Below are 14020 nucleotides of genomic sequence, written 5' to 3'. Positions count from 1 at the left end.
TCTGTGGCCAGATTCCAGCTGTTTTTATTGATTTGGCTATAACTTCCACAATAAGCCCAGTAAACTGATTCAAATCAGTGATTTAGTACACTCTGGGGAGATTGATCACATTTACAGGAAACGGGCTAAAAACAGTAACGTAGCAAACCCTGCTTTTCATGTTTCCTTAAGACTTTAATGTGGCGACTATTACAAGACATAAAAACCACTGTGCAGCAAATACATCACTGATTGCCTGATATCCCCCTGCATAAAGTTTGAATACACCTAATTCATCATATTCTATTCTATTATAATTGTGCTATAGAATAAAAGGCTAGGAATATAAAATAAAAGCAGCAATGTCAGTGAACCTTGTTGGTTGGCTGGGGAATTTTAAGGTGTGGTGGGCAACATGTTTTTGGTGTCACCGGGCAAAAAAAGAAAGCTACATCAACCTTGCAGCATTGTAAGTGAAGGGAATTTCTGCAAATACTCTTTATTAAGCTTTAGAAAATCTTGCACCCACAAGAGACTTTGGCTAATCGTGCATTTTCTGACCAGAAAAGGTAAGTAGTCTTAAGAGCAAAAAACAAACAAAAAAAAAAAAAAACAGAAAAACGTCCAGCGTTGGTGCAATGGGTTTGAATTCCCTATGAAGCCAAAAGTCAGCCCTGGCTTATCTCTAGCCTGTGTTCATCTTTTGAAAGGGGGTTATAACAGAGAATGGAAAACTGCAGGAGGAAAGCAACTTTTTAAGGTGGAGATATGTGAAGCATTCTTTAACACTAAAGATGCAGGTTGTACCCCTTTCAGGTTCACCACACGTTACACTGTGTTGTGGCAGGTACAGTACTGAGCAAAGGCTTTGAGCTTTTTGTCATTTTTTAAAGTGGTCTTAAACAACAGTTCTCTAAGCTTTCTGAAGGTATTTCAAAGTTTCTTTCTTTGGCCACTGGCTGCTTTTTCACTCACTGACCAATGAATCACTTAAACACAAAAAAGGCATAAAATAATATTTTTTTCACCAACAAGGTGATTCCCAAAGAGCTATTAGCTGAAATCTTGGCATGGTATGTCGTGCAATTACAAAACTGAGGAAACTGGATATAAAGCTGTTCATCTGAAAGCAGCAACTCTATGCTTTTTCAGTGATATTAGCGTCTCTCTCCTTTCTCAACCAATCTTCGTCTTCGCTGGGCTGCTGCGACATCGTGCCTGTGATTACCGTAATGACTCTAATATCAATGCAAAATGCTGCTTTTAGGAAATGCTGGAATTCTTTCAATTGAGCAAATAGTTCAGGAGTTACGGGAGATACAGATGTTGAAAAAACATTGCAGAATACCAGTCTGATCCCAGCAACAGGTTAGGTTTTCTTTAGGTTAAAGGAGGGAAACTGATGACAACAGGTGATGGATCCAAATAGAAGGAGGTCAGCAGACAGATACAACAGGTAAAAGAGTCACCTGTAAAGCACTGTGGAGGCTCTGTCAAGGTTCAGGTTTGCCTTTCAGCCAGTGGTGTTGGGGATCTTGTCTAGTCTTCAATTGTTCCTGAAGACTACTTAAAGAAACTATAAGAAAGCTTGTCTAAGAGACTTGAGACTGTGTTGAAGAATAAAGGTGGTCATACAAAACTGTACAATTGTACAAACTCTGTTTTTGCCTTATTAAAGATTACTCTTACTTACATCTTGATTAAACGTGTAAGTAAGGCTACGTCCACACTAGCCCAGATGGATTTGAAAACTGCGTTTTCATTGGGGAAACGGCCGAAAACGCTTATGTTCCAGCACTGCGCATGTGTGAAACGCAAGAAGATTCGACCTGCCTCATTTCTGTCTGCTGTTTATTTACTTTCCGGCTCTTTGAAACGTCGCGGCAAAGGGTTGAGGAAAAGCACCGAGTTTTTTAAATGGACTAACAATGAGGTGGAGTTGATGCTGCGAGTAACACAAAAGTACAAAGTTGCAAAAGCGAGTGAGAGTTAAAGAATGTGAAGAAAAGCTATCTGGAGCATGTACAGACTGATATTAATCTTTAATAGGGCTGTCCAAACTGAGAGCAAACAAAACAATTGTTTGTATAATGCCCTCCGCTTTCTTAGTTTAATTGGTCACATGACTGCATCATATGACTAACATGCGTCATCGTTTTAGAAAGTTGGCATTTTTGCAGTCCACACTGCGGCGCGAAAGCACCATTTCCAAATGTACGCATTTTCAAGATCGTTTTAAATATTAGTATAAAGGGGTGCACTAATATTTTTTTTAAACAGTAGAGTCTCGCCTTCTAGTTATTATGCAGAAATCATTCGTGGATGCTCTCCGCTGATTGAAAATGTCCAGAGGAGTTTGAAAACGAGGACGGAAATGAAATGTGACAAAGGTTATGAGAAATCTAAGTGTGCTGCAAGTTCATGATTCTTCACTGAGCCTCCTGAATCACCATCACGCCCCAGGCTCACACTGTGTGAACTAGTCGAGGCGCGCTTCATTTAAATTGCGGGACACTTAAACAGCCTGGAAAGTGGACACATCACTTGCACTTGATAAGATGAATCAAGCCATCCTCATGCATTATTCACGTACCTATAATGCATTCAGCAGCAGTTCATTTTCTGCTGCTGTCCTCACAAAGCGCTAAAGTAGGGTTAACTGAGTGTGAGGACGTGAGGAACTATTCAAAGATCGATGAGGGGCTAAATTGATGCCTGCCAAATGAAGAAGAAAAAAAAGGAGAGAGAGAGAGAGAGAGAGAGAGAAAAAAACAACAACAACAAAAAAAGAAACCCGGGGAAGATGTTTTTTTCTCCTTGTCTGACTCCTTTCAGGGTTCAAGACAGCTTGCCTGCCTTCCCAAACTGCTTACAGTAAGAGGATTGGTTGGTAACAATGCAATCTTTAATTTATGATAAACTCCCAGCTAAACGGGTTGTCGGTTCCCTGGTGGAGGCACTTAAAAAGAAGACAAGAGAGAGGTGAAGAGAGGCAGGAGGAAGGCTTGTGGAGGAAGAGCAGAATAGAAGAATAGGCAGGGAGATAATTGAGTGGTGACAGACGGGCAGACAGACAGACAGGCAAACAGAGAAGCATCTACCAGAAATGAAAGAGAGTGATTATGCTTAAGGGCACTGGAGACACAGGTACTAAACTACGTGTACACTTGCCTGTCTACACATTTATACAATGCATTTATGCGGTTGACGTTTAGCCCTTCCTGCCAACTTAAAATATTTGACTGTGTAACCGAGGTGCAACAAAATCCCAGTTAACACACAAGATGTATTTAGCCCACCTTTCTTTCTTTTTCTTTTTTTCAGATGGTAATGCCGCCATAAATCTTAGCACTTAAAACCTCCCTGTTTCTCCTTAGCCCATGTGACAGCCCACAGTGTGTCTGCCAGCAGTGCAAGTGAGGCGTAAGAAAAGGGGTCAAAGGGCCCATCCATGTAAGACGAGATGACAAGGCTCTGAATTAATTAATGTTTGTAATAAAAAAAAAAAAATCGTTGGTGAAGAAAATATGTCTAACGGCAGCCCCGGGGCCTTCTGTGGTAATTAACTGGAACACAAGCCTAGAACACTTTCCCTCCTCCCTCCTCTCCCACTTACTCCTCTTACCTCTTTTTCCTTCCCTTAAACTTGACTGTTTCTTCTCGCTACCTTGATGTCTTTTTCCTGCTTTCCGCAACCTTCCTTTCACGCCTCCTTTCTGCTCTTCCCCTCTCTTGTACCTCCCCAACCCTTTCCGTCTCTTTTGCCTCGATTCTTTCTCCAATGAGCGACACCTTACAGTGATTGTGCACTTTGTCGCGCTGCGCCTGTCAGAGTTCCCCAGAGAGGAAGATGGCTAAAGCAGAAATGCAGACGGACGAAGCGAAAGATAATGATCAAGATGCGCCAACAGTCAGAGACTGGCTGGATGAGAAAGGGAGGCGGATGATCGTGATAAAAGACGCGTATTTTCTTTAATGCAACATTCAGAGGATCATCTGCTTAATACAATATATACCTGCACACTGGAGGTACACCTCACCCCTGTGAAATAGACTTTGGGAGATCTTCTGCTTGGTCCACTACACCAACTGATTACACTAATTGGTGGCTTCATTCTGGCTTCGGGGAGAAGTAATGCCATGTTATCCAGAGCCTAGTAATGATATTGCATGTCACCAGATCTCATATCACTGAACTGAAGCCATTTAAATGTTTTATTTAGTATTCGTTTGTGACTGACTACAAGTCTTTGTGTCATACAGCAGCAGTTTTAGTACGCATCCCTTTGCCAGGGGAGCACAGTTCATTTAAGCCGCTGAGGTAATAATCAGAGAGGAATTCAATCTGTTTAATGTGCTGAATACTGAATCTGAACCGTATTAAAATTTTGGCCATTAACCGCCGACACTAGTTTATGAGCGTGCTAATCAGCCGCTAAGAAAACAGACATCGAAATGCACGCCATACTGTAGTCAGAGTCAGGAAAAAAACAAAAAACAGAGAGATGATGGCAGACAGTGGTGAAAGCAGACTTGAAATACACGATGGAGCTCACTCCGCACTGCTTTTGTATTCACATCCCCAGGTTAATGACTGCACACCAGCCGCATTCTGCCAAGTTGATGCAGGGTTACATATATTTATAGCCTCAGCTGCTGTCAATCAATTTCCCAAAACCAATTTTCATTCCTGCTTCTGTATTCTCACATCTATCTGGTAGCTTGTTCCTGCTGCTTTTATGGCATCTTGAAAATTGCTAACCCCAAAGCCTGTGGGATTAACCTGGATGAATATGAGGATGAATATCAAAAAGTTGTTTAATTGCAACCATAGGTTCTGGTTCTGTTACAAAGAAGGCACGCGCGCCGGTGATCGGGCATTCTCCTGCGCTAGGGTGCAGTAATAAGTTCGTCAATAACAATCGAGCAGTGCACAGCAAGAATAACCCACAGAGGAAAAAAACAAAACAAAAAGCGGATAAAGTTTGGTACTTTGTGGCTTTAAAATGTAATAACTACACAAAAGAAAGTGTGTTTTTTCCTACATTGCTGCGGCATCGAATATGCTGCTCATGCTGTGCCTCTTGTGTAGACAAGGTGTTACACCGTGTCCACTCAGCAGCTTCAGCCCTCCATCTGTGAGTAGACACGAGGCGTTCGAGCACAGCGCACAATCACTGTAGTTATGAGCAGCAGAAAGAAGAAAATTGACTTGAAGGGTAAAAAGATACTTTGGGCTGCATTTAGGAGGAGGTAAAGCAAGCGATGACAAGATAATCCACATCTTTTGGTCTCTGAGGTACTGTGCAGTGATTTATGGTCACCAGATGTTGAAGCCTGCTGCCTGCGATGATCCCCTGGCCTTTGAGTGAGATGTGGTTTTGAGAGAAATATCTGAAGTAGAACTTGATGGTCTGGCACAATATGGCTGTATTTGACATTTGGTAATCTCCTATCACGTGGTCCACACGATACCTGACAGCCAACACTGACATGCTTTTTTGTGCAAATAAGCTAATGTTAGCTTCCTAACAAGCTAAAGAGACGTCAATTCTCACAGAGCTACTAGTACCGCTGAGGGCTCTTACACTCATCTTTCAGGGGAGGTTTAAAGGTACATTATTGGACTGCTAGTCTGTCCATGCATCATTATAACATGGGAACAGGAGAAAGACTGCAAACCTGTTCACACATTTCTGTAGCACCTCATTTGTATTGGGAAGCTTTTTCAAATGCCTTGTTTTTCCTGTTCATATAATTCTCTTTTCAGACATTTTACAACAATGCTCGAATCATCAGCAAAATCCCATTTTTCTTCTCCTCTGATGATGTCTAACTTTGATATTAGCACCTTAAAGGGGTCACAGGTTTGAGAATATGGAATGAAATAAATCCTTAGAGAAGTCATTTCGTACGACTTTTAAAACAACAAGCGAAACAACAACAACAGAAACACTGGCATCCAGCTGTTCCCTCAGCCTCCTAGTAGATGCACCTATGGTATGATTTGAAAAATCTTTAGCGATTTATTGTCTTCACAAGATTTCCAGAAAACTTTATTTCTGATCTTGATCTAGATGTCACTGAGACTTTTAGCAGATGGACCTAAAGCATCAATTTCCAAATTCTGTCACCTCATTCTCAAAGTATTACATTTACAAAGCTGCACGCCGACCACCCACCCATCTGTCTGGCGGAGTGACAACAATACCCCATCAGCCTTTTGTGGGTAAAACAGGATTATACAAACTACTTGTGTACTTACTCGTTCTCCAGAGCGTGGTCTCTTCTTTGGCCTGCTGGGTACCGTGTCTTCTTTAGGATTGGTGTCTATGGCCCAGTAGGAACCCTGAATATTAACATCAGTAAAACAAACATTAGAAACATATTTGATGGAAGGTTTTTTTTGGTGTGTTTTTCTCCAGTGGTTTGGTTGCTTTGTAGGTTTGTCCAAAGCTTCAAACTTTGTCTTGAGTGCCCCTCCCTGAGTTTGGGTTTTTTCGGTGAGTTTTCCCTTCCCACTGTTGCCAAAGTGCTTGCTCATAAGGCAGGGGTGTCCAAGCTGTGTTGCATCAAGGACACATCCAGGTTTTAGATGTGTCCTTGATCCAACACAGCTGATTTAAATGGCTAAATTACCACACACACACATTCACACACTGGTGATGGCAAGCTGGCATTGTAGCCACAGCCACCCTGGGGCGCACTGACAGAGGCGAGGCTGCTGGACACTGGCGCCTCTGACCACCACCAGTAGGCAATGGGTGAAGTGTCTTGCCCAAGGACACAATGACCGAACCGGCAACCTTCCGATTACAAGGCGAACTCCCAACTCTTGAGCCACGATCGCCCTTCAATGGACTAATCATTTGATTCAGGTGTGTTGACCCAGGGTGATATGTAAAACCTGCAGGACACCGGCCCTTGAGGCCTGGAGTTGGACACCCCTGTCATAAGGGGTCATCTAATTACTGGGGTTTTCTTTGGATTAGTAAAGAGTCTTTACCTTATACAATATAAAGCACCTTCAGGCTGCTGTTGTTATGATTTTGTGCTATATAAATAGAATGGATTGGCAGCACTCTGTAACCTTACATGGTCTGCCACTTCCTGTAGTTCCTAAATTCTTCAACACCAGTTACAGTTAGTGGTAGAATATCTAGGAGGCAGTCAATTGAAACTGACTTCTTGCAATGGTGGTAGCTATCACAGTACCACACTTGAATTCTGTGAGCTTTTTTAGAACAGCATTCTTCATTCACAAAGGCTTTTAAATGCAGACTACATGGCTAGGTGCTTGATTTTATGCACCAGTGGCAAAGAAAGTGAAACCTCTTCAACTGAAGGATTAAGAGATCCAGACCAATGCTTTTGATCATATACTAGTGGCCAAAAGTATTATATTAATGCTATATTCTACATGCTTATAAAACAGAATGGGATAGCTGAGAATCCGGCTTACAGAGAAAATAACATTAGTGATTAATTTATACATAAACATCCCATCATAAGTTATGTAGTCAGTACAAGCAGCAACAAATATAGCCCTAATTATAGGGCTGTGCGATATGACCAAAATCTCATATCCCAATATAAGAATTCTATCATCCGATAACGATATAAATCACAAAAATGTAACATTTTCTGTAAATTCTGTGAATCTCGGGCAGCTTGTCATGCGGGAAGTGTTTCCAGCTGGGCGTCATGTACCTGGAATCGAGTGTTTTAACCAATGCATGAAACCATACATTTTTAGACATAAGTTGTAAAGGCCGCCGTTTTCTCTGTGAGTATTTATTACACGGCGTGCTGCGGGGAAAAGCCTGTTCTAATGTTTGAGTCTAAGGTTTATTTTTTAGCACCTGGCGGCTCTTTTTTACTTCTCATCCCTAAATAATCTGCTCTTTCACGTGATTCAGTTTATTTTGAAAAGTCTCAACAGGATATTGAGCTTTATTGTGAAAGGTTTATGTGGAACATAAACAAGCGAACACGCAATGTTGTTACCGTCGTTGTTGCTAACCACAACGCATAAAAACAGGCGCTTGTCCGTCTGTAGTGTGGTTATATTAAATATAAGAGAAAGAGAGAACAAAGAAATTAATATAGCCACTACAGTGACCATCAAAGCGATGAAAAAATATTGCCCTAAACAGCTTATTTTGCGACACCACGAAACAAACGATAGCGTAAAATGAAACGATAGACGTTTTTATATTGTTATCCGATATATCGTTATATCGAACAGCTCTACCTAATTATGCTGAATTACTGATCATAGAGCAAACCCCTCCATCAATAAGCCAAATATTGAAAAATACCTACAATTTCACAGATGTGGCTACAAAATCAGTTTTAAATCTTGGTAAATATGACTGGTTAATACACTTTTTATTGTTTAAGCAACTTTTTAGAACTTTTCCTGCAGGCTTTAGATATCACCTTGGGTCAACACACCTGAATCAAATGACTAGTTCATCACCAGGCCTCTGGAGAACTTCAAGACATGTTGAGCAGGTAATTTAGCCATTTAAATCAGCTGTGTTGGATCAAGGACACATTTAAATCCTGCAGGACACAGGCTCCTGAGGCCTGGAGTCCCCCTGCTTTAGACTAACAACCTAGCCAACAAGTGTTTGATGTTCAAACCAAAGTGAACTCTAGTTTTAAGATTTTGGCTCAAAAACATTTGAACTGCTGCTGCAGGCCAAGATATTTTATTATGAATTTGAAATCTTTATATTGTTCTGATAATTAACTCTGTAAAGTCTAAACCATGAAATATTTTCAAGAAAATTATAATTTTTTTAAACTGAAATTTACTGCTCACAGTTAATCTTACAAACAAAACATTTAAGGGGGTTAGTCTTAATAAAACATCACACTGATGATAGAGAAGTCTCAAAAACTCATGGATTAAATATGATCCACTCGCCACTATTTACACCTATTTTTTCCCCAAACTGTTTTAGATTATGTTAGATTTCAAAAACACAATGTCTTACAAAATAAATCAGGATTTATTTCTCTGAATCTATTAGTTGCTTCTTCTTTATTACTTCTACAAAATAAGGCTGGCAGTAAGTGTCACTAAATAAAAAGTAAGTGCTGTGAGATGGCCGCATCCACAGTATCCAAAAGCATCAACTTATCTGTTATTCTTCCAGTATCAAATTAGTTTTCTCTAGGTTTAGTTCTCCAGTGGTGCACGTTTCTGCATCCTTTCCCCAGAAAATCCACCGAAATCCTTTTGATACATAATGTTAAAACACAGCAGTCTCCAAAATAAACAGATACAATAAGAGAAGAGGAAATCAATTGCTTTTAGCTCCTAGATTTCCTTCCGGTATTATTTTTTTTCCCAGCCTTTCATTTTGCCTCTTCCCTCCCAAGGAGGTCCAAAGCTGCATCCTGAATTCAGGAGGTTCATCTAGGCCACACATGCACACAGCTCAACTCTCAACATCTATCTCCCCCCCACCTCTCATATTCTTTCCTCTTCTCCTCCCCCTGTCTCTCAGTCCCACATCACTGAACAGTACACAGCCAATTAACGTTAGCACATGCATGATTTAGCTTCTCCTCTCTCTCTGTGGCTTCAAACAGAGCATGTACATTCAGCTTCTCCACACACACACACACACACACACGCACACAGCTGACCTCCCACCCCACCACCACTACGCCGAGGTATCGACCACTTCGATCCACGGTGTGAATTAAGGTGCTGGTCAGGTCCAAGTCAGGCTAATCGGGGGGGGGCCCTCTCTTTGTGTCTTTGCAGACTATAGGCCTCCACTCAAGCCCAAGGATTTTGTTTGAATTATTTAAACCTTCTTCCCCCTAATTCATTTTTCAATGGCTCCAAAATCCCCGCAGCCGGGAGAAACTCTCCGCTCCCCCAACCCCACCTCAACCGTACCCCCCTAAACAAAACGAGCAGAGTTTTTAAGAGCTCATTGAAAAGTTTGGCTCCTCAGTTTTGTGTAAAAGTGGCGGATCGCCTCTAACATTAACCTTGTGACGAGTTTGAGCTTGTATTAAAAATATGGCATAAGGACAGGGTTCAGTGATCAGCTGCAATTATACACTTTCCCCATCTGAGCATGTCCTTCGATCTCAGCACAACCAAGCACTTGACAAATTGTTGTTATCAAACTGGAGTTGCTGAAGTGGCCGTGGCAACGCTGCTTCCTAACCACAGCAGCAGCAGCAGGAGTGAAACATATCTAAAGCTTCCTCTGATTGTGTCTGCGAGATACAGAGAGAAGCAGTTCTAATAAAGCATAACAGATGCATGGAAGGCCTTGCATCTGAGGGAGAGTACCTACATATACTTATTATTCATTACTCCCTGTACCACATTATTACTTGGCAGAATCAATATCGTAGGAGCCACAGAAAACAGAGAAAGCAGCATTAGGCATTCAGCACAGCCGGTTATGGAGTTACAAATTGCTTTTAACCGCAGACACTGTGTGTGTGTGTGTGACAAAGAAGCAGAGCAAGTGAGCACTTAAGCACAAGTGTGTTCACACATGCGGCACGAGTGCTACTAAACACGTCAAAAGTCGCCACGTACTTGCAAAGCCTGCTGAAACCCACTCGACATTTTCGCCGTGCGCCGCCCAGCTTTCTTTTTTTTAAGTCGCACAATAAGGTTGAGAAAATACTTACTTTTCCAGGGTCGTCTTTGGAGCGAGGCACTTTGAGAAAACACTTGTTCAAGGACAAGTTGTGTCGTATAGAATTCTGCAGAGGGAAAGAAAAAAAGGAAGAAAAGAAGAGAAAAAGAAGAGAATATTATGAAGTAGTAACAAAGTGGCATCACTTTTACACGTTTTCTTTAAATAAGCAAACTGTAATATGCTGACTATATTACAGTTACTTTCTGAATCTGCTTTCATTCTACAGTAAGGACTGGAGAATATGAGAAAAGTCTGAATTGTGTGATAACATTAATAGTAATGACGGTTACACATTTGCTCCACAGTTCCTATTATTTTTCTTTCTTTTTCTTTTACATATACCCACACGAAGATGCATCAATATGCACAGATAGATAAACAGAGAAATAAAACGTATGCTTTTTAAACATGCTCTTATTGAACAAGGATAAATGTCTGCTGCGTTATGCAGCATCTTTAGTGAAATATCTGCTGTATGTTGGCTTTGCATTAAGGATGAAACACCATTTATCAGCCAGCTTTATTCATTAGTGTCCACTGCAACAGAAGCTTTTATCTTTTTCCAGCCTTTGTCAAGACTGTTGGAAACCAATGCAAAACCATTATGGGACCTTGCCATGTCCTTCATTTCCTTCCAAAGTACAAGTTTTTCTTCACTCAGATTAGAATCTGGTCTTACTATCTTTAGCTTGGGTTTCACTCGGCTCTGGCTCCAGAACCTCGGTCTCGACATTAGCGAAGGCCTTCAAAAGGAGTCCTCTGCTTTCTACTCCGTACCGTGTCGAATAAAAACAGACACTACGGGTCACGGTTAGACAAGAGTGAAATGCGGGTGCAGATGCAGACGACTCCATTGATTAAAGCCGAAGCGTACCAGACGCTCCTGAAACTGATGATTGAAAACAGGAGGCTGGAGCGCATTTCAGTGAAGATAGGGAGTGAGACAGAGGGATGCTAGGGCAATGATTCGCCATGACCGTGAGGTGGGTGATAATGTCGGTGGTTGTGCGTTTGATGTGCTACAGGGTTGGATTTGTTTTTTTGAATATGTCAAGAGGCTGTGTTCAGAGTAAAACTGGAGGGAGGAGGAGGAGTTTAAGCTGGGCTTAATGAAAACTCACATTTTTGTACACGTTCGGTTTTAGCCATAAAGACGAGAAGATCATATTTCTTAAATTTATAACAATCCCTATTGTTTATGTGTGTATTTGTGTGTGTGTGTTGTGAGGGTAGGAAAAGGAAAAGAAAGAGAGAGAGTGAGAGTGAGAGAAACGGGGGGGGGGGGGGGCACAACAGCTTATGCTAACCTGACATGAACCTGTTCTCCCTGCAGGCTCCCGTTCTCCACTCATCTGCTGCTGCTAATTAATACCACTGGGGAGGAGGAGGAGAGAAGACAGAGGGATGGGAGGAATTTCTCGTCTCCTTCTCTCGGGTTCGTACTGCTCAGCAGCAACTTTGTTTCTCTTACAGAAAAAGAAAAACACCTTCTCTCTCTCTCTCTCTCTCGCTTTCTGTCTCCAGTATACCATTACAGCCTAGTCCACCTCTGCCTCCCCTCGATCTCTGCTGAAGAAGAAATGCTCGAGCAGGTTTTGGCTTCTCTGCTTAGCGGGTCACTGGCTGCTTGTGGCCGTCCATCAAGGAAATATGTGGCAGTCGGGAGATGAAAAAAGGCAAGGAGGACTGCCACCAGCTACCACACTACGGTAACCATCTGTTCCAAAAACTTTCCTGCAGTTGGTGGCGGTAGATCATTAACACAGAGTCCCGTCACTTCAGGAGCTAGCCCATCTAACTTTGCTAACCTCTACCTGTTATTTGTTTATTCACACACTATATTTTATGACTCAAGCAATTTTTGGAACATCTGTGCACTACTTGCTATGTCTGCACAACCCCATCTATTTCAGACTTTGTACACTCTGGCAAATTTCACTTTTGGGGCATGTGTGTCCGTTGCTGGGCCCGCATGGTTGCACTGTGGCTTTTAAAGCCTTTGTACAGCCCTGGATTTGTTCCTGTCATTTAGCTAACTAAAAAAATCTTCCAGTGTGGAATAATGATAAGTCGGCCCCTTTCAGTAAATGGAGAATTTACTGTAATATTTTTCAGATGGTTTGGAGCACGGGAGTTTTCTTCCATGTGCGCGTTATGATCCACATATCAACAAAAACAGCCCGTAGCCCAAACCAATCAGCATGCGAGGATACAGTTGGATTAGGATAGAATAGATAGAATAAAATGAGCCAAATGCTGAATTTAAAGACTGACATGTACAGTGCTGTTTGAAGCTTGCAAACTTGCACTATACTGTATTGCTTAATTAATTTCATGCCCTTCTTTCTTTTGTGTCTGTGCTGATTGTATGTGAGAGAAGGGTGAAAGGAAAGGAGCGAGAGTGGTGATCCTCTAAGCTTTGCTTATTTTCTAGAGTGCCCAGTAATTACAGATGAGCAAAATATATTTTTTAACTGAATTAAAAATTTTGTGTATAAAACTAGACTACATGACCTTCTAAGCGGTGATACAAAACCAACGTGGTGCTTATGGCGTAATCTTAACTTCTGTATGCTGTCAGCACTCACGGTGATGAGACATTTGCTTAGCGGCATTAAACAAAATATATTTGAGGTTAAATGGTAAAGGTAACAACCAGCAGGTCAGTATTTAATCTTTATATGATTCAAACTATCATTTGGATATGGACATTATATTAAAGTTATATTACATTATATAATAGTTCATATTCAGTGTTAGGTAATGTTGGTGGCTATGGCTCAGGTGGTAGAGTGAGCAGATTGAGCTCCAGCCTTAGCTGAACTTTGCTGAGCTAACTAGCCTTTGGTGCAGCACTCCTCCTCCTCAGTGGGCTCCCCCACCAGTCTTGTTGAGCTGTGCTTGACTTGCAGGTGTGCTTCTACATATTTGATGTAAAGCCGCAGCTGACAAACATTCATTATCGGCCAAGGATACATCTTCATTTCTCTTACACTTGTGTCTCAGTGGAACAATGTCACAAGTTAAGAATGAATACTGAACACTAGTACAAATGCACCTGTGCATGCTGTTGGGAGGTAGAAACAAAAGAAACATAGGAAATATGGTGCAACAGTTACAAATAGCTAATATGAAAAAGTAACAGTTTTTGAGGCTGATTGGACAACAAAGTAACCAGAGTACTCTAATGAGCTCATTTGTAATGCATTTCCCTCCACATTGCTCAGATACCGTGTACATGTATATATTGGTTATTTTCAGCATATAACACAAATATGGTCTAAGACAGAGCTACTGGAAGAACAATGGTATGCTTCACAAAGCAAAAAGCAATGCATTATATAGGAGGTTAA

At 41.4% G+C, this 14020-nt stretch overlaps 1 protein-coding gene across 4 annotated transcripts in view; it reads right to left on the bottom strand.

The window, feature by feature from the left end:
* The window catches only part of LOC146684163 (forkhead box protein J3-like), a 68354-nt gene that overhangs the window by 24421 nt on the left and 29913 nt on the right, over positions 1-14020 (bottom strand). For all 4 annotated transcript variants that reach the window (XM_085443948.1, XM_085443950.1, XM_085443949.1 and 1 more), the window contains exons 4-5: positions 10657-10731; positions 6245-6328 (exon numbers count right to left, since the gene is read on the bottom strand). In XM_085443948.1, the coding sequence (XP_085300074.1) occupies positions 6245-6328; positions 10657-10731 (159 nt within the window). The remainder of the gene's footprint in view (positions 1-6244; positions 6329-10656; positions 10732-14020) is intronic.

This window comes from Copadichromis virginalis, linkage group LG20 (assembly GCF_057382275.1).
Source record: "Copadichromis virginalis isolate Kocher_CV1m ecotype Utaka linkage group LG20, C_Virginalis_male_GT1.1, whole genome shotgun sequence".
In the NCBI taxonomy this organism is placed as follows: Eukaryota; Metazoa; Chordata; class Actinopteri; order Cichliformes; family Cichlidae; genus Copadichromis; species Copadichromis virginalis.
The sequence above is the reverse complement of the archived record's forward strand: the minus strand, read 5'-3'. Positions and strand labels throughout refer to the sequence as shown.